Raw genomic sequence first — 24,911 nt, 5'->3', positions numbered from 1 at the left:
CAGCAAGTCAGAAACTGCTAAGCGAATTTAAAATACAGGGCCACTCTATAGTATGAAAATTAATAAGGAAAATACACCCCTAAAAACTGAGATTACCTTATTACAGAAGAGGAAATGCACACAAGTGACCAGTCCTAACATACAGTTACCTGAATCACTGCAGAATTAAATACGGAGAATAGCAAACAAATTCCCGCACTAAACTTAAACGTCGTGAAGCGACAGAGTCGAGACTTAAGAATTAAGCCCTCAAAAATAATTTGCTTAAGAGCCTAGCTAAATTTCCCCACTCAACTGTTTGTAGCTCAAACTTGAGATCCCTTACAGGTTTCAAAACCAAGAATAATTCGTTCACCCCCAGTGATACGAATTCGGGAAAAAATAGCTGACAAGAAAGAAAAACCCACAAGGGAATTCTAACTCCGAGTTGTTCGGAACTCGACCTACAATATTCTACGTTAACACAAGATAGAATAATAATTAGTGTCGGTAACGTCGTAAGGAGAGGAGATTCGCGACCCGATCTCACGCTCAACCACCGAACAACTGACTCTCTCCCAGGTCTCCTTGAAGCCACACCGGGTCGCTGAAAGTTAGGAGGCCGGGGGAAAAGGGGCTTGCTGACCAATGGGAGTCTGAAAAGACGATCACGCCACTAGTCATGTGACAGGGTTTGAATCCACTAGTGCTGATGATAAGGGTGCAGCTAATGACGACACTGATACTAATTACTACACTAATTCAGGCCGGTAAACAATATTTCTATTCCAGAAATTTCATGAAGAGCGATACTGGCCCGACTCGGTAGCCGCTTATCGTTTAGATGATACGAATGCTGCTAATTTAAAGGGGTTGACGGCGATAGTGATAATGTATACACAACTACAAATCTAACAAAATATATCTGGCAGACGATCCTATTCCTATTCTAAAATAGAATAATTTCGCTAATTTTATGCTGGACGACGGCTCTCTATCCGTCACAAAAATTCACTTTGTGACAATTCATTACGATGAAATCATTAAGAATTTGTTCAATTCCTTTTTTTGTGTGACAACGAACATTCAAAGCTCTATCATTTATTGAAGACAAATATTACTTTGCTTGCCCTATTACCATAGGTAAGGAAAGTATTGCTATCCGAAAAAATTAAGGTACCCCAATTTCTAATTCCTATACGTTCAACAAGTGTGTGGTGTGTGTGGTGTGTGGGTGTGTGTGTGTGTGGTGTGTGTGTGTGTGTGTGTGGGTGTGTTGTGTGTGTGTGGTGTGTGTGTGTGTGTGTGTGTGGTGTGTGTGTGTGGTGTGTGGTGTGGTGTGGTGTGTGTGTGTGTGTGTGGTGTGTGTGTGTGTGTGGTGGTTGTGTGTGTGTGTGTGTGTGTGTGTGTGTGTGTGGTGTGTGTGTGTGTGTGTGTGTGTGTGTGTGTGGTGTGTGTGTGTGTGTTGTGTGGTGTGTGTGTGTGTGTGTGTGTGGTGTGTGTGTGTGTGTGTGTGTGTGTGTGTGTGGTGTGGTGTGTGTGTGTGTGTGTGTGTGTGTGTGTGTGTGTGTGTGTATGAGTGTATGTGCGTCGTGTACACGATATCTCATCTCCCAATTAACGGAATGACTTGAAATTTGGAAATTAAGGTCCTTTCACTATAAGGATCCGACACGAACAATTTCGATCAAATGCAATTCAACATGCGGCTAAAATGGCGAAAATGTTGTCAAAAACAGGGTTTTTCGTGATTTTCTCGGAAACGGCTCCAACGATTTTGATCAAATTCATACCTAAAATAGTCATCGATAAGCTCTATCAACTGCCACAAGTCCCATATCTGTAAAAATTTCAGGAGCTCCGCCCCATCAATGCAGATAGATTCCCAATTATCAGGCTTCAGATACAATTGAAACAAAAAAAATCAAGTGGAGTAGATTGAGCATGAAAATCTCTACAATTAATGTTCAGTAACTTTTTCACCTAAAATTGAAAATAAAATTTAAATTCGAGGAAATGTGATTATTCAATTGCAAATTATTGTTTATTCTATTAAATCATTCACTATGAAAAGATAGCAGACCTCATGTGTGTCTCCAGGGTTATTGCCCTGTCACCAGCTGGCTCAAATCTTTGAATTGAGATGCGCGGGAACACTAGCGTCAGGTGATCAATTTTCATAATGGCAAGGAAAGTTGTGTGAGTGCGCCACACCAGATTTTTTTGTTTGGTGACGCGTACACACTGACCACGAGCAAACATTGTTTGCCAAACATAATAAAATTTGCCCAAACTTTTTCAACAAACATGTTTGTGGAACATTTGTTCAGTGTGGACACGGCTTAATAGGAATTCTGCTACTGCAATAGAACTGAATTTATTTGTTTATCTATTTATTCATTTACCTGTAGTATTTCAGGGGCAGCATAGGCGGCACTGCCACAAAATGTATCACTTAGAATGCGTTGATTGGTGTATTTATCTCGGCAACTTCTGGCGAACCCGAAGTCGGTAATACGAACAGTCAGCTCATCTTTCAATAGAATGTTCTCACATTTCAGGTCTCTATGACTCAAGTCATTGGAATGGATATACTGCACCGCCGTTACGATTTGACTGTAAATTGAATCAAAATTTATTAGAAATTCATTACAATGTCTACAGATGGAAATGAATCATTGGCAGTTGCATTTGTTCAAATGATGCGTCAATTGTGAATTTCCTATCCCCTACGTGTATAAGCCACTTCTTATCTTCATTATATTATTGAGTAGCAAGTAACCCGTGCTCCGCCAGGGTCTGATTAAAAACTAGACAAACTGAAAACTTGACGTAAAGAGATCCTGAAGAATTCAAAATAGGCCTATAATCATGCTCCATGATGTCTCAAACATAATTCCCCTATTCCCTTCGTGTATAAGCCAGCTGTTTCCTTTATTATATTACATGACTGCATGTAGTGTAAAATACACGAGTAGTTCTGTGAACAGTAGACCTCGCGCAGTTATAAAACACAGCCTCCTCTTATACTGTCCATCAGAGTAAATCCTGTCTGTAAGTTGTGTCGGCGAGATATCGGTGTGAAAACGGCTAATGGCTGTTGGGGTTGTTGTGCCGACAATGCTAATAATTTGTTGTTAAACTATGATACTATCATTTAAAGGTTACCGAATTGAAAGCAGAGAAAAGTCGGGTAATAGATAAGCAGGTAATAGATTTTCATGAAATTTGACAGGTATGTTCCTTTTTAAATTGCGCGTCGACGTATATACAAGGTTTTTGGAAATTTTGCATTTCAAGGATAATATAAAAGGAATAAGGAGCCTCCTTCATACGCCAATATTAGAGTAAAAATCAGACTATAGAATTATTCATCATAAATCAGCTGACAAGTGATTACACAGATGTATGGAGAAGCCAGTCTATTGCTGTATTTCCATAAGGTATATAGTTTCAATCAGGTACTTGTGGGTGAGAATACTGCGTGAGAACTACTAGTAGCTCTGTGAAGAGTAGACCTCGCGCAGTTATAAACCACAGCCTCCTCTTATACTGTCCATCAGAGTAAATTCTGTCTGTACGTCGTGTCTGCGAGATATCGGTGTGAAAACGGCTAATGGCTGTTGGGATTGGTGTATCAAAAATGCTAACATCAAAAGTTAATCTCCTTCAAGACATACTGGCAACAGGACAGCCCGAGTTCAAAGCAGAGAAAGGCCGAGAGACAATACTATGTTATTTTGGTTATAAATTGAATGCGTTATTGCATGCAATCAATAGTTCATTTAATAGTGCATAAAAATTGCATTCAATGAGGCATGCAATTAATAGTCCACACAGCAGCTGATTTTTCACCAAGTTAGATTGAGATATTGAATTGCATGCGTCATGGCATGCAATTTTTAATCCACTCGACAGCTGACTTATGATGAATAATTCTAGTCTGATTTTTACTCTAATATTGGCGTATGAAGGAGGCTCCTTTTATATTATCCTTGAAATTCAAAATTTTCAAAAACCTTGTGTATACGTCGACGCGCAATTTAAAAAGGAACATACCTGTCAAATTTCATGAAAATCTATTGTTGCGTTTCGCCGTAAATGCGCAACATAAAAACATTTAAACATAAAGAGAAATGCAAAAACCGTTGACTTGAATCTTAGACCTCACTTCACTTGGTCAATTATTTATTTGTAAATTGAATTTATTAATTGTCCTAATAAATGGATATACTAGTAGTTCTGTGAACAGTAGACCTCACGCAGTATTCTCATCCACAAGTACCTGATTGAAACTATAGACCTTATGGAAATACAGCAATAGACTGGCTTCTCCACACATCTGTGTAATCACTTGTCAGCTGATTTATGATGAATAATTCTATAGTCTGATTTTTACTCTAATATTGGCGTATGAAGGAGGCTCCTTTTATATTATCCTTGAAATTCAAAATTTCCAAAAACCTTGTACATACGTCGACGCGCATTTAAAAAAGGAACATACTTGTCAAATTTCATGAAAATCTATTACCGCGTTTCGCCGTAAATGCGCAACATATAAACATTTCAACATAAAGAGAAATGCAAAAACCTTTGACTTGAATCTTAGACCTCACTTCGCTGGGTCAATTATTTATTTGTAAATTCAATTTATTAATTGTATTAATAAATGGATATATAAATAATATATTTTGTTATATACTTACTGGAACAAATGCCGTGTTCTGTACTCAGATAAATGACCTTTGTTAGTTATATAGTCTAAGAGATCTCCGGTGGAGCACATCTCCATAAATATAAGAACCTGAAAATGAACAATTATAAGAAACAAAAAAAGATGAACAATATCAAAAACAGAAATGCTTAACGAATTAAAAGTGATGAATTAATTGAACTAACATTAGCGAGTTCTCACTTTTAACTTACAGAAAGCCAAAGGCGTTGTCCGTCTGTTTGTATGTTCTAAAATAACTTTAGAAAGAATTGATCAATCAGCTTCAAATTTTGAACACCTATTCTTCAAACCTTTTAACAGGTCAAGTTCGTTGGACAACAAAATTGACTCACTCCTTCGTTCTTTTTTGTCATAGTCATTCAAACTCAGCTGTTTTCCATGCATGAAATCAAGCCGGTAAAACAGCTGTTTCCAGAACAAATAAACATATGATTCTCATTACAGCATACTCTACTGTTATGAAACCATTTGTTTTATTTACAGTCAAGTATGTTTCCTAATTCTGAAACAGGAGCAGCAAAACTGCTACAAAAAACCACCTTCAGCGCTCCAGGTGGAAGTTTTGTCAACTACAATCAATAAATTCCTGATTCAGAACTTGTAAACTAGGTTATGTTTATAGAATGCATGTAGTAATGTCAGCACAAGCAGGTTATGTTTCTGTTTCTCTATCATACTTTTCTAGATTATTATGACAGGTGGAAGATTTGTCAACCTCCACAAAATTCCTGATTCGTGATTCGGAATTTGTAAACTAGGTTATGTTTATAGAATGCATGTAGTAACTTCAGCACAATCAGGTAATGTTTTCTATTTCTCAATTATTCTTCTTTAGATTATTATGACAAAAAATAGTGTACATTATTACTTGGATGTGAATGTCTTTTGCAGTGCTTGAATGAAAGGTAGGAGCCCTACCTTTGCTGACGTCACACGAATGCCCTATGGCTCTGTTCACGGAGGAAGTGCTAGGCCCCGTTTCGGAAAGCCAATTTTCTGACTCCAGCTGTTTAAAGTCTATAGTGAGGTCCACATTATAATGGCAGTTGAGAAAGATAGGGGGGAAAGCCAAACCTCTGTCTTGTCAATGCCTTCTACAGACCGTAGCTGATACAGGTTTATTGATGTAATATTAACGGTTCATTCTCGTTTAAAATTATCAATTATATTTTATTAAGCAAGAAATTATATTTTTTAATACTTTCATAACTAGTAGTTCTGTGAACAGTAGACCTCGCGCTCAGTAAGTTACATTGACTTGTTGTTATGTTTTCTCAAAAAATAATAAATAATATATCAATTTACAGTAGACCTCGCGCTCAGTAAGTTACATTGACTTGTTGTTATGTTTTCTCAAAAAATAATAAATAATATATCAATTTAAAATGTCTATAAGAAGCCTTTTCTGTCCTATTGTACCGTGACGTGTCGTCCCGGAATGTGAGTGTGAGCGCTGTTATCAGGTCTGGCTGCAACTGTCTACAACGTTGATGGAAAGATACATTTTCAAGATGTTCGATGTTTTTGAACGGTTAGTATTATAGTCAACTGTCTACTAACATTGATGGAAAGATAGACATTTTCAAGATGTTAGATGTTTTTGAACGGGTAGTATTATAGTCCACTGAGCAGCTGATTTATGATGAATAATTCTATAGTCTGAATTTTACTCTAATATTGGCGTATGAAGGAGGCTCCTTTTTCCTTTTATATTATCCTTGTAATGCAAAATTTCCAAATACCTGTCAAATTTAATGAAAATCTATTACCGCGTTTCGCCGTAAATGCGCAACATATAAACATTTAAACATTAAGAGAAATGCCAAACCGTCGACTTGAATCTTAGACCTCACTTCGCTTGGTCAATTGAGATTAAATATTTTGTTAAATTATTATCAATTCTACATTGTTAAAAGACGATCTGGCAACAGAGCAAAGCGAAAAAGAGAGAGCGCTATCCACTTTGTTGAATGATAGACAAGGATAGCAATACCATTGCTAAACAAACACTGCCATTATAACGTGGACCTCACTATAGAACTTAGCTGAACCCCGAGCTCGGAAACCGGCCTAAAGTAATTTTACCTAATTTAAAGTAATTCATAATTATTATTTAACGAAAGTCAAAATTAAATGCTGTAATTCACCCCGAAGACTTCTGCAACTGCAAATATTGACATCAGGGTAAACAGCTAGATGGAAATTCGATGAGCGCTACTATTCTAAAATCTGGTGTGGCGCACTCACACAACTTTCCTTGCCGTTATGAAAATTGATCACCTGACGCTAGTGTACTCGCGCATCTCAAGTTTACTATTCAAAGATATGAGACAGCTGGTGATAGGTCAATAACGCTGGAAACACACGAGGTCTGCTATCTCTTCGTAGTGAATGATTTAATAGAATCAACAGTTGCCAACAGTTTGCAATTTAATAATCACATTTTTTTCGGATTTCAAGCTTATTTTCAATTCTAAGTGGAAATATTATTGGACATTAATTGCAGAGATTTTCATGCTCAATCTTTTCCACTTGAAATTTTTTGTTAAAATTGTATATGAAGGCTGATAATTGAGAATCTAAAATCAAACTTTGCATAGATGTGTCAAAGCTCCTGGAATTTTTACAGATATAGGACTTGTTCCAGTTGATAGAGCTTATCAATGACTATTCCAGGTATAAATTTGATCAAAATCGTTGGTGCCGTTTTTGAGAAAATCGCGAAAAAACCCTATTTTTGACAACATTTTCGCCATTTTAGCCGCCATCTTGGATTGCATTCTATCGAAATTGTTCGTGTCGGATCCTTATAGTGTAAGGACCTTACGTTCCAAATTTCAAGTCATTCCGTTAACTGGGAGATGAGATATCGTGTACACAGACGCACATACACACACACACACACACACATACATACAGACCAATACCCAAAAACCACTTTTTCGGACTCAGGGGACCTTGAAACGTATAGAACTTTAGAAATTTGGGTACCTTAATTTTTTTCGGAAAGCAATACTTTCCTTACCTATAGTAATAGGGCAAGGAAAGTAAAAATTATTCGTCAGCCTGGGACAAATAATTTTTGAATAGTAGCGCTCATCGAATTTGCATCTAGCTGTTTACCCTGTTGTCAATATTTGCAATAGCAGAAGTCTTCGGGGTGAATTACAGCATTTAATTTGGATTTTATTTAAATAATGATTATCAATTCATTAGCATTTGATTAATTGCAATACCTCAGTAGTTTCCATCATTCTATAGTCAGGTAATTCATATTCTACATACAGAGTGGGTTAAAAGTCCGAGAACGGCTTAATATCTTAGAATCTTTTCATTTCTATATTCCGTTTTTTGATAATTTTCTTGTATACATCTATTTTTTCTCCTTCTCTTGTATTCCTATAGTTTTTTATTTTAACAATATTGCAATTGTAAGTTACTTTGTTCATTGTATTTGCATTGTATAATAATATTGTATTGTATTTGTGAAGGAGACACATTAGGGGTAACCTGTTTTCTCCGTAAATAAATAAATATCTCATACACAAACATAATTTGATGGTGGGTGTGATTGGGTTTCGATAAAAAATGAATAGTGGAAACCGCATATCGATATCTCAAACCGGTTCGAAGATATTCACATTATTAATCAATACAATTCAAAGCAGAAAAGAGAGAAAAAAGTCTGAGAACGGCTTAGTATCTCATAAAAAGAAGTGATTCCAAGGTGGGTGTGATTGAGGATGTTACTCGAATTGAAAATACTACTTTACTATGACTTTAAAAATCTGGTCCGCCATCTTGGATCCGCCATATTGAATGCAACTTCATTTTTTAAATAGGAAGGTGGTCATGCGATACATGATTTCAATACGGAATTTCAAGACAAAATTAATGGCGAAAACCGCACATCGATATCTCAAACCGTTCAAAAGATATTCACATTATAAATCAGTACAATGCAAATCAGAAATGAAATACATGAGTGGTATTGATTAATAATGTGAATATCTTCTAAACGGTTTGAGATATCAATGTGCGGTTTCCGCCATTTATTTTGTCTTGAAATTCCCTATTGAAATCATGTATCACATGACCACCATCCTATATAAAAAATGAAGTTGCATTCAATATGGCGGACCAGATTTTTAAAGTCATTGTAAAGTAGTTTTTTCAATTTGAGTAGGATTCCCAATCACACCCACTGTCAAATCACTTTTATGAATGAGATATTAAGCCGTTCTCAGACTTTTCACCCACTCTGTATATTGGTTTATTCATTCAATAGCCTAAAGTGAGGTCCACGTTATAATGACAGTATTTGTTCAACTTTGGTTATGCTATCCTTGTCTATCATTCGACAAAGCCGGTGGTACTATCCTTTTCTAGGTCCACAACGATGCCAATCATGTTTTTGACAGTGTAGAAATATAATTAATTAATGCAGAGAATTGGCATCGCTATTCTCCTATCTTTATCTATTGCCATTATAAAGTGGACCTCACTATAAATTATTTTATCCTCTTACCTGATTACTAGTCTCCAGAATATCATAAACATGAACCAGGTTTGTATGACAGAGCTGCTTTAAGATGTCCAACTCCCTTGGGAGAAATTTCTCCACATATTCTTTCGAAGCTTTTCTGCAATTTATCACCTTGCAAGCAACTCTACCGAAACGTCCATTCGGGTAAAATTTGTAGGCTTCATAAACTTTGCTATAGGAACCTGTAGATTGGATGATATTATTTATAAGTGTATAAGCAAAGAAGAAATAATAGCATAGGAGGATATTCCTTGGTATAGGTCGTGTATGTTCCAAATTCCAAGCCGATTACTATTGACAACTGTCAGAGACAAACATATAGACATAAATATGGACTTACGCTAATCCTTTCTCTATGCTACTGTCTATTATTATCATCATCATCACTGGCGCGACAACCCTTCAAGGGTCCTGGCCTCCCCAAGCCTAAGCCTCCAATCATCTCTATTCCGTGCCAATCGTCTCCATCCTCTCAGTCCGGCCGCTCCAGCATCCCGATCCACCACATCTAACCACCTCAGGCGCGGCCTCCCTGGTCGACGTTTCCCTTCTGGCTTTGCCTGTAGGATTTGCTTAATAGGTGAGTTGTCATCTGCCCGGATCACATGTCCGGCCCATCGCAATCTTCCCAGCTTGATAGCCGTAACTATATCCTTGTTCCCATACAGATCATACAGCTCAGCATTATGTTGCTGTCGATAAGCATCTCCTTCCTTAATGGCTCCAAATATCCTTCTCAGGATTTTTCTCTCAAAGTCTATTATTATGCTCTGTGCAAATCTTCTTCAGACTTGGAGGAATTTGCGGCGCAGAAAAATGGAGGGAGATCAGCCAATTGCAGTGATGGATTGAGTCATAGGTGGAAGCGCAGTTGCCAATTTGTCGAATAGAGTCAGTCGAGTCTGTGATTGCAGAGAGGAAATATTACAAATATTACAAACCTCTACTAGAAACTAACTTGTTAACTTCATCAATCTTCGTTTTTGTTCGGTTAGTCATGTTGGTGGAACGCATTGTTACCAAGATAAAGCGTGTAAGCAAAAAATGAAAAAAATGTTACTTTTGAAACACCCTTATCCCTTAAACGGAGGAATTAAATTAATCCTCAGTTTAAGGCTGTGCAAAGACTAAGGGCCGGTTTCCGAGCTCGGGATTTAGCTAAGTCCTAGACTTTAAACAGCTGGAGTCAGAAAATTGGTTTTCCAAAACGGGGTGTAGTCGCAGTCATTGTCATAGTCACGTTTGAATTGAGTTTCGAAAAACTAGAAAATTGAACACAAAATAAAATAAAGAGAAAATAGTGTAAAGTTTCAGCTATTTTGAATTATTTAGGAATGTCTAATTTCGTCAAGGAAAAACGTTTCCAATTATAGAAATGAGAAAATAAAAACTACGACTACTGTTATAAAAGCTGTGACTACGCCCCGTTTTGGAAAGCCAATTTTCTGACTCCAGCTGTTTAAAATCTAGGACTTAGCTAAATCCGGAGCTCGGAAACCGGCCCTAAAAAAAACTTTCAACTGGTGATATTTTTCATAGTTCTCCGATTTGTATATCATTAAGCTATGAAAATGAAAAAGTTTTCTCAGAAAAACATTTTTTTCCCGATCATTGCTTTTTGAGATATGAGCGCCTAAAGTTTAAATTTTTGGGACAGAACATTTCAAATTTGGTAAGAGATAAATCCATGAGATTTAGAGGATATTATTCATGGTATTGTTGATCTAGTAAAACAAAAATTTTCTGAAAATATCAATTTCTATGATAGTTATCCAATTCACTAAAAATGACCAAAAATAACTTTCAGTTGAGTTATTTTTGATAAATTGAATAACTTTTTCAAAAATTGATATTTTCAGAAAGTACTTTTTTTACTAGATCAGCAATACCATGTTGAATCTATCCTCCAAATCTCATGGATTTATATTGTACCGAATTTGAAAAGTTCTGTCCCAAAAATTTGAACTTTAGGCGCTCATATCTCAAAAAGTAATGATCAGAAAAAAATGTTTTCCTGAGAAAACTTTTTCATTTTGATAGCTTGTTGATGTACAAATCGAAAAACTATCATTTTTAGTAGTAGAAACTATTATATCACAAGTAGAAAGTTTATTTTTAGCCTTTGCACAACCTTTTAACAGTCACATTTGCAACATAAACGCCCTATACCATGGCATATCTTTTTATGCCATTTTCTCTCTATGGTAGAATTCTAGAATTATAAAAAGAAACATATGCAAACTCTGAAACAAATGAGTCAGGTGACTGAATTTATTTAAAAAATAATAAATTACTTTAGGCTTACCTTCACCAAAATATTTCCCAATCTTGTAACCATGATCTTTTAACATTACTGACAAATTTGGATCTAAACTTTTACAACTCATCTTCAATTTTGGATAGTGTATCAAGTCCATAAAATAATTTGCCACAAAATTCTTCAAATCCTACACTTTTACAAAATTTTCCTTCCAACTTTCGCGAGGTTCAAGGTGGTGATAAATTTTTTTTCAAAAATCTTGTTGTGGTTCTTCTTTCTATTTGTGTTTATTTTAGAAAATTCATACTTGATGATTTTTTTGGAAAATTATATATGAAATAAAATGACACGGTTTTCAGTAGATTAATTTGGTAAATTGAGAAACGGTTTTACTTATAGCTACATTCAAAATACTTCAGAGTTCTATGATATATCTCAACTTTAAAAATAAATTAACCTAAAATATAAGTAACTCAAGTTGCTAGGCAATCTACCATATTGAAGTTGAAAATTATGTTGTTTTTATTTAACTGATGATTCCAAATTGTATTCAAGAGTACAATTTTTAATTAAGATCTTGAATGAATATAATAAAAGGAATTATAAAACTTTTCAGAATTTCATTCATTTATTGTACAAAATACTATGATAATCATAATATAATTATGACATTAAAGGAAAAACTAGGCTGAGCCTGTACTATTTCTCTCCAAAAATTTTGATAAAAAGTTTATGTTCCAAAGGTTAAGGTTATGAGATCACACACTGCTAATTTTAACTAGTTTTTTCCAAAATTTTCATTAGATGATATCCTTGATAACCACCGTGAAATTTACGTTATAGTCAGCACCTAATAAAAATTATTGTTTCGCTATCCTTGTCTGTCATTAGACAAAGCAGATATCTCTATCCTTTACCAACTCCACACAGTTGCCAAATCGATTATGGGCTATGAATAAATATACCGAATGAAAACATACTTAGACTCTACTTTGGAAATGTATTATTAAATCATTGGAATATACAGAGTGTTATATACAGTGTTCTGAAAAAAGTGCCCATAAGTCAGGGCGTGATTGCACACATTAGAAGAAGGAGAAAAGCTCTAATTAGCATAGGTCAGAAAAAGCTTAGTTACCAAGTTATACAGAGTGAAAGATTTCAGTTCCCCTGCTGAAACGAAGCCCTACAGGTATTTTGTTGGCTGTTAATTAAGATGTACAATTTAGCGTACTTTATGTAAAATGAACTGAAAAATTAAACAAAACCTTTTTCAGATCTGTAGCTACAGTATTTTTTAAGATATTATGTGACGAAATAAGCGAAACTTGGTCCCGAAATAGTTATTTGTGCAACTAGTGCGCAAAGTGACAGTTTGCTGCACCGAAAGAAACGTTTAAGGCGAGGGCGGAATGGTTTCTTGAGTGCAGCAGAGGAACTTTGCGCACGTATTTCACATTAAGTTTTTCCTACAGTTACCATTGAATATGAGAAGTGGGTAATTATGGGTAAAATTGCCTGAAATGCATCAAATGTTTTTCTGTGTAATTTTATTATTGATAAAAACCTTAATCCTAAAATCCTAAAGTCCTCGTTGTCCTTGGTTATAATATATAATGAATAATAATTAGCGCGTTGTGCTTGGTTGCACCTCTGCTCACTATAGCAGCCACAGCAGTCACTGTTACCAACTTCATTTTGATTTTGCTGCACTGTTGCTCCATATAACCTACTAAGTATTTTGCGTTGCCATGTTGCAAATCTGGAGTGCAGAAAATTTTTCCCGCACTAGAGCGGAAAAGTGATTCTTTGCGTTCTGTAATCAGTGCAGCAATGGCCACTTTTCATTGTATCTCTGTCATGCTTCATCCGATTCTCATTTTTTTGGTGTTGACTGATTGTAAATAAAATTTCCTAAAAAATATTTCTTGGTGAATTTCTCTATCTATCACCGTTTTCCCGCAATTTTAGATTAAAAGTTTAAAATGGCCGCCATTTTGAATTTTTGAATTGGACGAAGTTGAATATTTTTTCTACAGTTCATCTCTCTTATTTGAACATACCTACCGATTTTATAGCGATCAGTTGGATAACTTCAAAGATGAAAATTATTTTGTAAAAATACAAAATGGCGAATATCTCGTAAATGAAGCGTTTTGGGAAAAAAGATCATTCGACATTTTCTCTTTTTTTTGACCCATAGAACCTATTCCCGAAGTTTGGCACTTTACTTTTGGGACACTCTGAATACGGGGATGACTTGAATCACAGCTATCTACTATGGAAGGCAGTGGAAAAATAAAATTGGCCACTCTGCCATCCTATCTTTTCCATTGATTTTATAACGTGAATCTAAATAGATTTCAGAACCATATCTAATACATTGCTCTTATAAGTAAGCGCCGTACTCTCAGTGCTCCCTTTGGAACGATGACCGCCAATGAGTTTTCTTTTTTAATGAAATGTTCGGGGTTGGAATATACAAGTAAAAACTGTGAGTCTAAATTTCACAATTCAATTTATTTTACCAAAATTATCGTCATAATTTACAAAATCACATAGCAGTATAGAAAAATACATTAGCACACTATCTCAAATTCATATCCTAATAAGTACATTAAGTACAAACGTATTGTACAAAATTTACAAAAAATATCTACAAAAGAACTATTTCAAGAGATATTTGAAGTCAGGTGGATTTAAAAACGTTACTTCTAGAAATAATCAGTCTTTTCAATTATTTCATTGAAAAAAATGAAAACAATTATAACAAAGATAGTTAATAATTATTATTAGGGCCGTTTGCACAGTCAAAGCTTAAACTCGATTTAATCAACTGGTGGTTTAAACTCAAAATGAAACACATTATAACAAACTAGACTTGATACGGATTTAATCCAGTTTAAAATAAAATTCAGTTTAAACTCTCACTGTGCAATCGGCCCTTAAACAAAAATCCCAATTAATGCTGTAAATCACCCCGAAGACTTCTGCTACTGCAAATATTGACAACATGGTTAACAGCTAGATGGAAATTCGATGAGAGCTACTATCCAAAAATTATTTGCCAGCCCGGGAATCGAACCCGGTACCTACTAAAATTGCTAGTCAGGTGTGCTCACCGTTAAGCCTGGTTTTCACTAGTAGAGTTAGTGGTCGAGTAACTGGCATACTAACTCTACCTAACTTTACTCTACTTGGTCGAGTAACGGTTTTCACTACAATTGAGAATAGTACGGTAGGTAAAGTGTGTTGTCTAGTGAACAGAACTAGCCTTAAAATGTCAATATTTTTCAATAAATTATCACTTTTTAATAATAATTAACACTTTTCAATTATTAACACTTTTTACTTTCCTTGCCCTATTACCATAGGTAAGGAAAGTATTGCTTTCCAAAAAAAATTAAGGTACCCCAATTTCTAAATTTCTATACGTTTCAAGGTCCCCTGAGTCCAAAAAAGTGGTTTTTGGGTATTGGTCTATATGCGTATGTGTGTGTACGAGTGTATGTGCGTCTGTGTACACGATATCTCATCTCCCAATTAACGGAATGACTTGAAATTTGGAACTTAAGGTCCTTTCACTATAAGGATCCGACACGAACAATTTCGATCAAATGCAATTCAAGATGGCGGTTGAAATAGCGAAAATGTTGTCAAAAACAGGGTTTTTCGTGATTTTCTCGGAAACGGCTCCAACGATTTTGATCAAATTCATACCTAAAATAGTCATCGATAAGCTCTATCAACTGCCACAAGTCCCATATCTGTAAAAATTTCAGTAGCTCCGCCCCATCAATGCAGATAGATTCCCAATTATCAGGCTTCAGATACAATTGAAACAAAAAAAATCAAGTGGAGTAGATTGAGCATGAAAATCTCTACAATTAATGTTCAGTAACATTTTCACCTAAAATTGAAAATAAGCTCGAAATACGAGAAATTGTGATTATATCAATTGCAAACTGTTGACAACTGTTGATTCTATTAAATCGTTCACTACGAAGAGATAGCAGACCTCATGTGTGTCTCCAGCGTTATTGCCCTGTCACCAGCTGGCTCAAATCTTTGAATAGGCCAGTAGACTTGAGATGCGCGGGAACACTAGCGTCAGGAGATCAATTTTCATAACGGCAAGGAAGGTTGTATGAGTGCGCCACACCAGATTTTTAATAAATACCGAGCTAACTCTACTCTACTTACTTGGTCAAATAACTGTTTTCACTAAAATTGAGAATAGTACGGTAGCTAAAGTGTGTTGTCTAATGAACAAAACTAACCTTAAAATGTCAATACTTTTTAATAAATTAACACTTAAACAATCATTAACACTTCTTTATAAATAACAATACTTCTTAAACTTGATAGCCTACGGCACGACTTTACTCTACTAGCTCGAGACTTTTTTCATTAGCATAGTAGTGGTAGAGTAGAGCGAGAAGCGATGGTGGGAGAAGGCAAGTGGTAGAGTACTATCCCACTCTACTCTACTAAAAACTAGTACTCTACCACTACGACAGGGTGAACAGCCATAATGAGGTCCACGTTATAATGGCAGTGTTTGATTAGCAATCGTATTGCTATCCCTGTCTATCATTGAACGAAGCTGATAGCACTATCTCTTTCTCGCTTTGCTCTGTTGCCAGATCGTCTTCTAACAATGTAGAATTGATAATCAATTATAGAAATTCTACATAATAAATTATTGAACTCGAATAGGTTACAACCAAATTAGAAAGTCGGGAAACAGGTTTATGGAGATGTGGCGTATTGGAGAATAAATTGTTGGGTATCCACTATTCATTGATGGCGAACAATTGAGTGCAACATTGAAAGCGTCCTCTGATATTCCTTCTCTGTGGCTTCTTTAACATATTTCAGTTATAGTGACAAAATGGATACTTTTTATAAAAGAAGCCTTTCTTATAGAACAAATTGAGATACTGTAGTCTAATTATTTTTTATAATAAATGATGTACTTTATTTTTTTATAATAAATGAATGTACTTTATTTTTTTATAATAAATTAATAAAAAATGTCATCTTATTTATAAAAATTCATTATTAAATTATTGAAAAATATAATTTCTTGCTTGATAAAATATAATTGATTATTTAAACCAGAATGAACAGTTGATATTACATCAATAAACCTGTATTAGCTATTTACAAAATATCTCATCTTATTTATAAAAATCATTATTGAATTATTGAAAAATATAATTTCTTGCTTGATAAAATATAATTGATTATTGAACAGTTGATATTACATCAATAAACCTGTATCAGCTACCGTCTAAAAAAGGCATTGACAAGACAGAGGATCGGCAACGTTGCTCTCCTATCTTTCTTCACTGCCATTATAACGTGGACCTCACTATAGCTGTTTACCCTGTTGTTAATATTTGCAGTAGCAGAAGTCTTCGGGGTGATTTACAGCATATAATTAGGATAATAATAAAAAAAAATTAAACTTAACCTCACTTTGGACTATTTATGTGCCAAAATCAAGGAATTGAAGAAGTTTTGGGCAATTGCCTGTTTCTCTTTCCAAATATCGAGTTTGTGACTGTTCTAAATAAATAAATAATAGTAATATTGGTTTAATAATATTCATTAATTGTCATTTGAATAAATTAATACAATTTCTCATTAATTTCAATCTGTACAAAAATAGTACTTGACCAATATCTTAGGCACATGAGTGGAATATGTTTGAGGGGATTTCCCTTATATTGATTATAATATTATTAAAAATAATTAAGTTGGATTTCCACATATCTGTATCAGAGACTGAGACCGGTACAGTGAAAATAATTCCCATGAGTTTTAATGCGGCTATTCACACTTAGCCCGACCGAACTGGTATGTAATTTTTATAACTAATGGGGATTATATTCTCACTGTACCTGACATGTTCACTGATACTGATAGAGAAAAGCCGCCCTTTATTATTCTATTTTGCAAATGATATCACTGTGATAAATGCAATTAAACATTTAAAAACGAATATTCATTACAATAATTATTGACAAGTTCTAAAAAACGTGAAACAGAAAATTTTCAGAGGAGAATACAACAATAGATTTCTAAAATGACTAGCAAAAATGAATAAAATCAATGTTGGAAATATTGGGAAATATAATAAATTAATAACTAAAATAGTTTTCAGTACTCATGAAAGCGTATTATTTACAAAATATTTTACAAAAGCAATAATGCATACATTGAAAATCTAAGCGCCGTTGAAGAAAAGCCGGTTAAATTTTAACCGTGATTAATTTAACGAGAATTAATCAGAGAAGGCCTTTTTTATAAGCCGGCTTATCTGCAACTCTCAGCGCCGGTTGCAGAAAAGCCGGTTAAATTTCAACCATGATTATTTTTACAAGAACCAATCAGAGAAGGTCTCCTTATCAGCCGGCTTCTCTGATTGGTTCTTGTGGAATTAATAACTATAAAAATTTAAACAGCTTTTGTGCACTGGCACTAGGCTCAACTGACACTTAGGCGACTCAGGTGGAGAAGAGACTGGACTCTAGTGGAGAGCATGTGTTTCCAAATGGTGACACTCAGACCAGTCGATTCTAGTCTCCGCGACGTCACCATTTCAAAACACATGCTCTCCACTAGAGTCCAGTCTCTTCTCCACCTGAGTCGCCTAAGTGTCAGTTGAGCCTAAGGGTACTAGTAATTCTATAAAAAACTGTGAAGCACCCCTTTAGAGATAAATAGATTCATAATTAATAATAGATACAGATCTAGATGTGCAATAAAAATAAACAGTTTATCAGATTATACTTCAATGAACCATTTGAATCAGTTTTATGGGGAGCTAGTTATTGGCATAGTAATAGTAATGCAAAAGAGAAAGTCAATCATAATCTTGAAGTTGTAAAAAATGATATTAAGGCCATTGAAAATGTCAATGACAAGTGGAGTAACATAAAGGATGCATTGTTTAGAGCTGGTAAGGACACATTATCTCCGAAAATGGTGAAGAAGAAGGAGTGGATGACGGATGCAAATCAGCAGTTGATCGTGATTAGATTTGATAGAGCAATAAAGTTGCAATCTTTTTGTAAAATTGGATTAAAATGTGTTTAATTTGTGCAGAATGGCGGCATCAAATTCTTCTTGTAATTAGATTTTGTATCATCTATACTGTCAAAATTGTTACACGCTGTTACAGCACTCAGTCTATCATTGCAAGCTCCCTGACACAAATTACAAACATGGCCACCATAATTCTTGTCAAAACATTTCGAGGAACAACCACTGCAGCAAGCTCCATCACAAGATGGCGGCGACTTGTTCAGACTGCAGAAAGGCAGCTCACTAGATTTCTGCAGACTGTAGATAGGATGCTCATCGGAAGTCGCCTGGGTTGTGACACAGGCAAACGGTCCAAAAACTGTGGGGATTGGAACATTGGATGCACCCATACCCAAAAAGGCTCCCAGGAATGACATTATGAGGGGAATTTGGTGACATTTGGGGGTTGCAAGGTGTGTTGTTAGCTGTAGTTGATGATCTGTTGCAAGGTGAAACACATCCAGAGAGCGGAAGATTGGTTTTTGTTTCCAAACAATCACAGCAAGTTCCAGAAGTTTCTAAAAGTATTCCTGAAGTTCCTGCAACAATTCCTGATGTTGTCCCTCCAGTGACTCCAGTTGCACCATTTCTTGCAGGAACACCCATCACATCTGCAAGATTTGTTGCGGGAGTGGTTATGCCAACATGTCCCAAAGTTGCAGACACATTTCCCTCAACACCAGATGCTGCATCACTTGTCCCCACAACATTGTTTGGTGTTGTAACATCAGAATTACCTGATGTCACACCAAGGGATGCTGAGGAACAACAAGGACCATCTTCTCCAATGTCCACTGATGTTGATGAGTTGTCCAGAGGGGTGTTCATCTGGCACCCTCCAAAATTTGATGACAGAACAAACTGGTTCAAAGCTGCAGATATATTAGATGTATCCTGGCAGAATGGTCCCAAATTGTTGGCTACAACCCCTCCCCAGCTATTGTACCCAATGGCTTGGAAGTGAGGTCCAGAGTTGATCTTCAGCAGAGGTTGTTCCAAATTGGTACCTGGTGTGTGGTAAGGTGCTGAAACATTGTTCAGCTTTGCATTGGTCTTGTTCTTCTCATCATGGTGTCCTGGGAGGATTGGGTACAGGAGGTTTACACGGTTTCCGAGGTGGTTGGTGGGTAGATGGGTTCTGTCATATTGATACAGCAGAGGTACTTTCTTGGAGCTTGTGTCAAAGTCATTGAGGTTGCTGGCACTGTTGGGAAAATGACGTTTGTTCAGCAGAAGGGAGGCAGCGTCATTTTGCCTGCGACAAAGAATGGAAAATACTGATTAATTTGAAGTTTCAATTATGTTATTGATTCAATTGAATCAATGGAATACAAATAATGACTCTTTTAGAAATATACTACAAAAGTAACTGATTTTTTGGGCTACAAGTATATTACTTTGGTTTGGGAGAAGTGGAAATCACTTTAATATTTAGAGATTAGATTGAGTGGAATATAAATATTGGAATTACAACATTAATCATACAAAGTAATCAATTTTCTCCTGTTCAAATGAAATTGAAAAATGATGAACCAGGCACCAAGTTGTAGAAGCTAAATTTATATAAATTGTATATACTACAGTAGAACTCCAATTATCAGAATCAATGTGGACCAGGACCCATTCGGATAATCAAATATTTGGTTAATCAGTTTTTTTTAAATTGCCATTGGAGAGAAAACAGCTACGTTTTGATATTGCACTATTTTTTTATTGAATTAAATGAAAGAAACATGATATTTTCACAAGTTTTAAATATAAATAAAATGTACTTATATACAAGGGAAGGACAATATAATGAGCAAACACGCAAACACTGGCAGGGGGAAGAATTATAGTGCACTTAGACTTTTTTTGGACACATTTTTTTCTGAAAGTGATTCGGATAGTCAGAGTTCGGATAATTGGAGTTCTACTGTATATAATATTGTGTACTTTGTTATATCTGTATGAAACATTGGATGGTGGATTGAAAATCACTTTCATAATTTGATCTATTACATAGGATACTACACTCAAAGTCAACTCATACTAAAATGTCTAAAATGTGCATTTTTCCTTATTTGAGTAAGAGAATAGTAGGTGGATACAGTCATCAAATGCCTTGTCAAGATCCACAATGTGCAAAATTCCTGAATGAAACTAGCACTATCACTGATCCCCTTGTCATTTTATCATATTAGTAAGGGAACACAGCTATCAAATGCCTTGTCAAGGTCCAAAATTATCAAAAATCCAGAATGAATTTAGCTTCCCTTGTCATTTCATCATTATAGTAAGGGAACACAGCTATCAAATGCCTTGTCAAGGTCCAAAATTATCAAAAATCCAGAATGAATTCAGCTTCCCTTGTCATTTCATCATTATAGTAAGGGAATACAGCTATCAAATGCCTTGATATCCAAAATGATATCAGATTCCCTTGCCATTTCATCATCATAGTAAGGCAATACAGCTATCAAATGCCTTTTCAAGGTCCAAAATATGCAAAAATATATAAAAAATAATGGAAGAACATTGAAGTACACACCTCAATTTCATAGCCATCATTCTCTCCTCGTTGGCATCTGACCTGAGCAGATTGACAGCCAGTGTGACCAACATAAAAAGTATCATGGCGCCCAACAGGGGAACCGCAAAAGTGGCAAGCCTGAAAATCAGCGTGTCAGAACCCAGGCTAGGCCGGCGAAGTCTGCCAGCTGTTTTGTCCAGGAACAGCTGATTGGAGCTGTTGAAAACTGGAAACAAAGAAAAAGTAGGGTTAGTCAAGCAAGACAAAATGTCAGAAACATACAGTATGCATCACATGGCTGTGCCTCCATGACTTTGAAACGGCATATAGGCAATGTATGGTTCACGGGGTAATATTCAGGGCTTTGCAAAAACATCAGGCTTCAGAGACCCTAGATCCCTAGATGGAGGAAGCTCCCTACACACAGACATTCTTCATGAATGAGAGAGTTGCAACGTATCACCAACAATGGAGAGAGCATGTTGAACGAATGCCAGCTGATAGGCTGTGTTGGGCTAAAAGGACGTAACTCCAAAAAGCTCCTTTTGTATCTTTTCTAATGCAACACGTTGCTTTTGAGAAGATACAAAAGAGCATCTTTTTCTTATGGAAAGATACATTGAAGCTCTTTGTGTATATTTTCGGACGCAACACGTTGCTTTTGAGAAGATACAAAAGAGCAACTGTTGCTTATGGAAAGATACATTAAAGCTCCTTGTGTATGTTTTCGTATGCAACACGTTGCTTTTGAGAAGATACGAAACAGCATCTGTTGCTTATGGACAGATACATTGAAGCTCCTTGTGTATGTTTTCGTATGCAACACGTTGCTTTTGAGAAGATACAACAGAGCATCAGTGAAAAAGGGAGGAGAAGTATAGCGATCAAGAAGATTGAAGAAGAATAGGTAGAAGGAGAGGAAGGAGACAAAAGAGAAGAAGATGAAGAGGAAGAAGGAAGGAAAGGAGATGATGAAGAAGAAGATTGAAGAAGAATAGGTAGAAGGAGAGGAAGAAGGAGACTAAAGAGAAGAAGATGAAGAGGAAGAAGGAAGGAAAGGAGATGATGAAGAAGAAGACAGGAGAGGAAAAAGAAGGAGAAGATGAAGGATGAGAAGAAAAAGAAAACAGTAGAAGGAGAAGAAGGATACAGGAGAGGAGGTAAAAGGAGAAGAAGAAGACAGGAGAAGAAGAAGAAGAAGAAGAAGAAGAAGAAGAAGAAGACAGAAGTGGAAGGAGGAGGAAAAGAGAGGAGTAGAAGGAGAAGGAGAAGAAGAAGAGATAGAAGAAGACTGGAGAGGATGTAGGAGACAGGAGAAGGATAAGAAGAAGAAAGAAGTGGAAGAAGATGGATGAGTAGACAGAGGAGAAGGAAAAGATGGAGGAGGAGCACAAGGACTTGAAGAAGAAGAAGAAGAAGAAGAAGAAGAAGAAGAAGAAGAAGAAGAAGAAGAAGAAGAAGAGAAGGTGAGAAAAGTATAAGATGCAAGAAAAATATGAAGTGGAAGAAAAAATAAGTAGACGGTGGAGAAGGAAAAGATGGAGGAGGAGCACAAGTAGTTGAAGAAGAAGATGGAGAATATAAAGAAAAAGTAAACATAGTTAACAAAGACTAGAATATACAACGCCGCGGGTTGTTAATTAATAATGGAGGGTTCTGTAAAAGATGCTTGTAAGATCCAAAAATGAAAAGAGAAAAAAAAAACAATCAAGACTGGAACATGAGGCTAAAATAATAGTTGTGGGCGGAGAAAGGAGGAGAGATTAATGGACGAAGTAGAAGAGAGAGAGAGCGAGAGAGAAAGAGAGAGAGTGAGAGAGTGTGTGTGAGAGGGAGTGAGTGAGAGTGTGAGAGACAATTTGATAGATAGCATTATTACTGGACTGAAGACAACCAGTATTTACACTAGCATTTTATTATTTCTTTTTCTCCGTCATGTTCTTGTATTTTTGTATTCTTCTTCTTCTTCTTTTCTTCCTCCTTCTTCCTGAACATCTTGTCCATTTCTTGACCGTGAATTTGAACTCATGTAGTCAACACACATATTTTTTTCAGTAATAAACGATCTTGTTCTCTAAAATGATTTCTTATTTCTGTAGATACTAGTAGTTCTGTGAACAATAGACATCACGCAGTATTCTCATCCACAAGTACCTGATTGAAACTATAGACCTTATGGAAATACAGCAATAGACTGGCTTCTCCACACATCTGTGTAATCACTTGTCAGCTGATTTATGATGAATAATTCTGTAGTCTGATTTTTACTCTAATATTGGCGTATGAAGGAGGCTCCTTTTTCCTTTCATACTAGTAGTTCTGTGAACAGTAGACCTCACGCAGTATTCTCATCCACAAGTACCTGATTGAAACTATAGACCTTATGGAAATACAGCAATAGACTGGCTTCTCCACACATCTGTGTAATCACTTGTCAGCTGATTTATGATGAATAATTCTATAGTCTGATTTTTACTCCAATATTGGCATATGAAGGAGGCTCCTTTTTCCTTTTGTATTATCCTTGAAATGCAAAATTTCCAAAAACCTTGTATATACGTCGACGCGCAATTAAAAAAAAACATACCTGTCATATTTCATGAAAATCTATTACCGCGTTTCGCCGTAAATGCGCAACATATAAACATTTAAACATTAAGAGAAATGCCAAACTGTCGACTTGAATCTTAGACCTCACTTCGTTCAGACTATAGAACTATTCATCATAAATCAGCTGACAAGTGATTACACAGATGTGTGGAGAAGCCAGTCTATTGCTGTATTTCCATAAGGTCTATAGTTTCAATCAGGTACTTGTGGATGAGAATACTGCGTGAGGTCTACTGTTCACAGAACTACTAGTATGAAAGGAAAAAGGAGCCTCCTTCATACGCCAATATTAGAGTAAAAATCAGACTATAGAACTACTCATCATAAATCAGCTGACAAGTGATTACACAGATGTGTGAAATCAGCCTGTTGAAATTTTCCTGATAACATTATTAGAATCTCATTCAATGATAAGTATTTTTAATTTCCTTGCCCCATTACCATTGGTAAGGAAGGTTTTACAATGTCTCAATAGTAGACTTGAGGTGCGCGTGAACACTAGCGTCAGGTGATCAATTTTCATAACGGCAAGGAAAGTTGTGTGAGTGCGCCACACCAGATTTTTTCATATTAAAATTTAGAACAGTTGGTTGTTCTATAACCTATTTTTTACTTTCCTTGCCCTATTACCATAGGTAAGGAAAGTATTGCTTTACGAAAAAAAATTAAGGTACCCCAATTTCTAAATTTCTATACGTTTCAAGGTCCCCTGAGTCCAAAAAAGTGGTTTTTGGGTATTGGTCTGTACGTGTGTGTGTGTGTATGAGTGTATGTGCGTCTGTGTACACGATATCTCATCTCCCAATAAACGGAATGACTTGAAATTTGGAACTTAAGACCCTTACACTATAAGGATCCGACACGAACAATTTCGATCAAATGCAATCCAAGATGGCCGTTGAAATGGCGAAAATGTTGTCAAAAACAGGGTTTTCCGCGATTTTCTCGAAAACGGCTCCAAAGATTTTGATCAAATTTATACCTGGAATAGTCATTGATAAGCTCTATCAACTGCAACAAGTCCTATATCTGTAAAAATTCCAGGAGCTTTGCCCCATCTATTCAAAGTTTGATTTTAGATGCTCAATTATCATCCTTCATAGACAATTTAAACAAAAAAAAAAGTGGAAAAGATTGAGCATGGAAATCTCTGCAATTTATGTCCCAGTAACAT

At 35.8% G+C, this 24,911-nt stretch overlaps 2 protein-coding genes across 3 annotated transcripts in view; both read right to left on the bottom strand.

Moving 5' to 3' along the window:
• The window catches only part of LOC111044756 (testis-specific serine/threonine-protein kinase 1), a 28,442-nt gene extending 16,460 nt beyond the window's left edge, over positions 1 to 11,982 (bottom strand). For both annotated transcript variants that reach the window (XM_039440655.1, XM_039440656.1), the window contains exons 1-4: positions 11,566 to 11,982; positions 9,243 to 9,442; positions 4,686 to 4,783; positions 2,385 to 2,595 (exon numbers count right to left, since the gene is read on the bottom strand). In XM_039440655.1, coding sequence (XP_039296589.1) covers positions 2,385 to 2,595; positions 4,686 to 4,783; positions 9,243 to 9,442; positions 11,566 to 11,677 — 621 coding nt within the window. In that variant the 5' untranslated portion in view covers positions 11,678 to 11,982. The remainder of the gene's footprint in view (positions 1 to 2,384; positions 2,596 to 4,685; positions 4,784 to 9,242; positions 9,443 to 11,565) is intronic.
• Positions 11,983 to 18,552: 6,570 nt separating this feature from the next.
• LOC111044760 overlaps positions 18,553 to 24,911 on the bottom strand; it is a 42,705-nt gene continuing 36,346 nt past the window's right edge. The window contains exon 5 of the mRNA XM_022329978.2: positions 18,553 to 19,870. Coding sequence (XP_022185670.2) covers positions 18,889 to 19,870 — 982 coding nt within the window. The 3' untranslated portion in view covers positions 18,553 to 18,888. The remainder of the gene's footprint in view (positions 19,871 to 24,911) is intronic.

Source organism: Nilaparvata lugens, chromosome 14, assembly GCF_014356525.2.
Source record: "Nilaparvata lugens isolate BPH chromosome 14, ASM1435652v1, whole genome shotgun sequence".
In the NCBI taxonomy this organism is placed as follows: domain Eukaryota; kingdom Metazoa; phylum Arthropoda; class Insecta; order Hemiptera; family Delphacidae; genus Nilaparvata; species Nilaparvata lugens.
The sequence above is the reverse complement of the archived record's forward strand: the minus strand, read 5'-3'. Positions and strand labels throughout refer to the sequence as shown.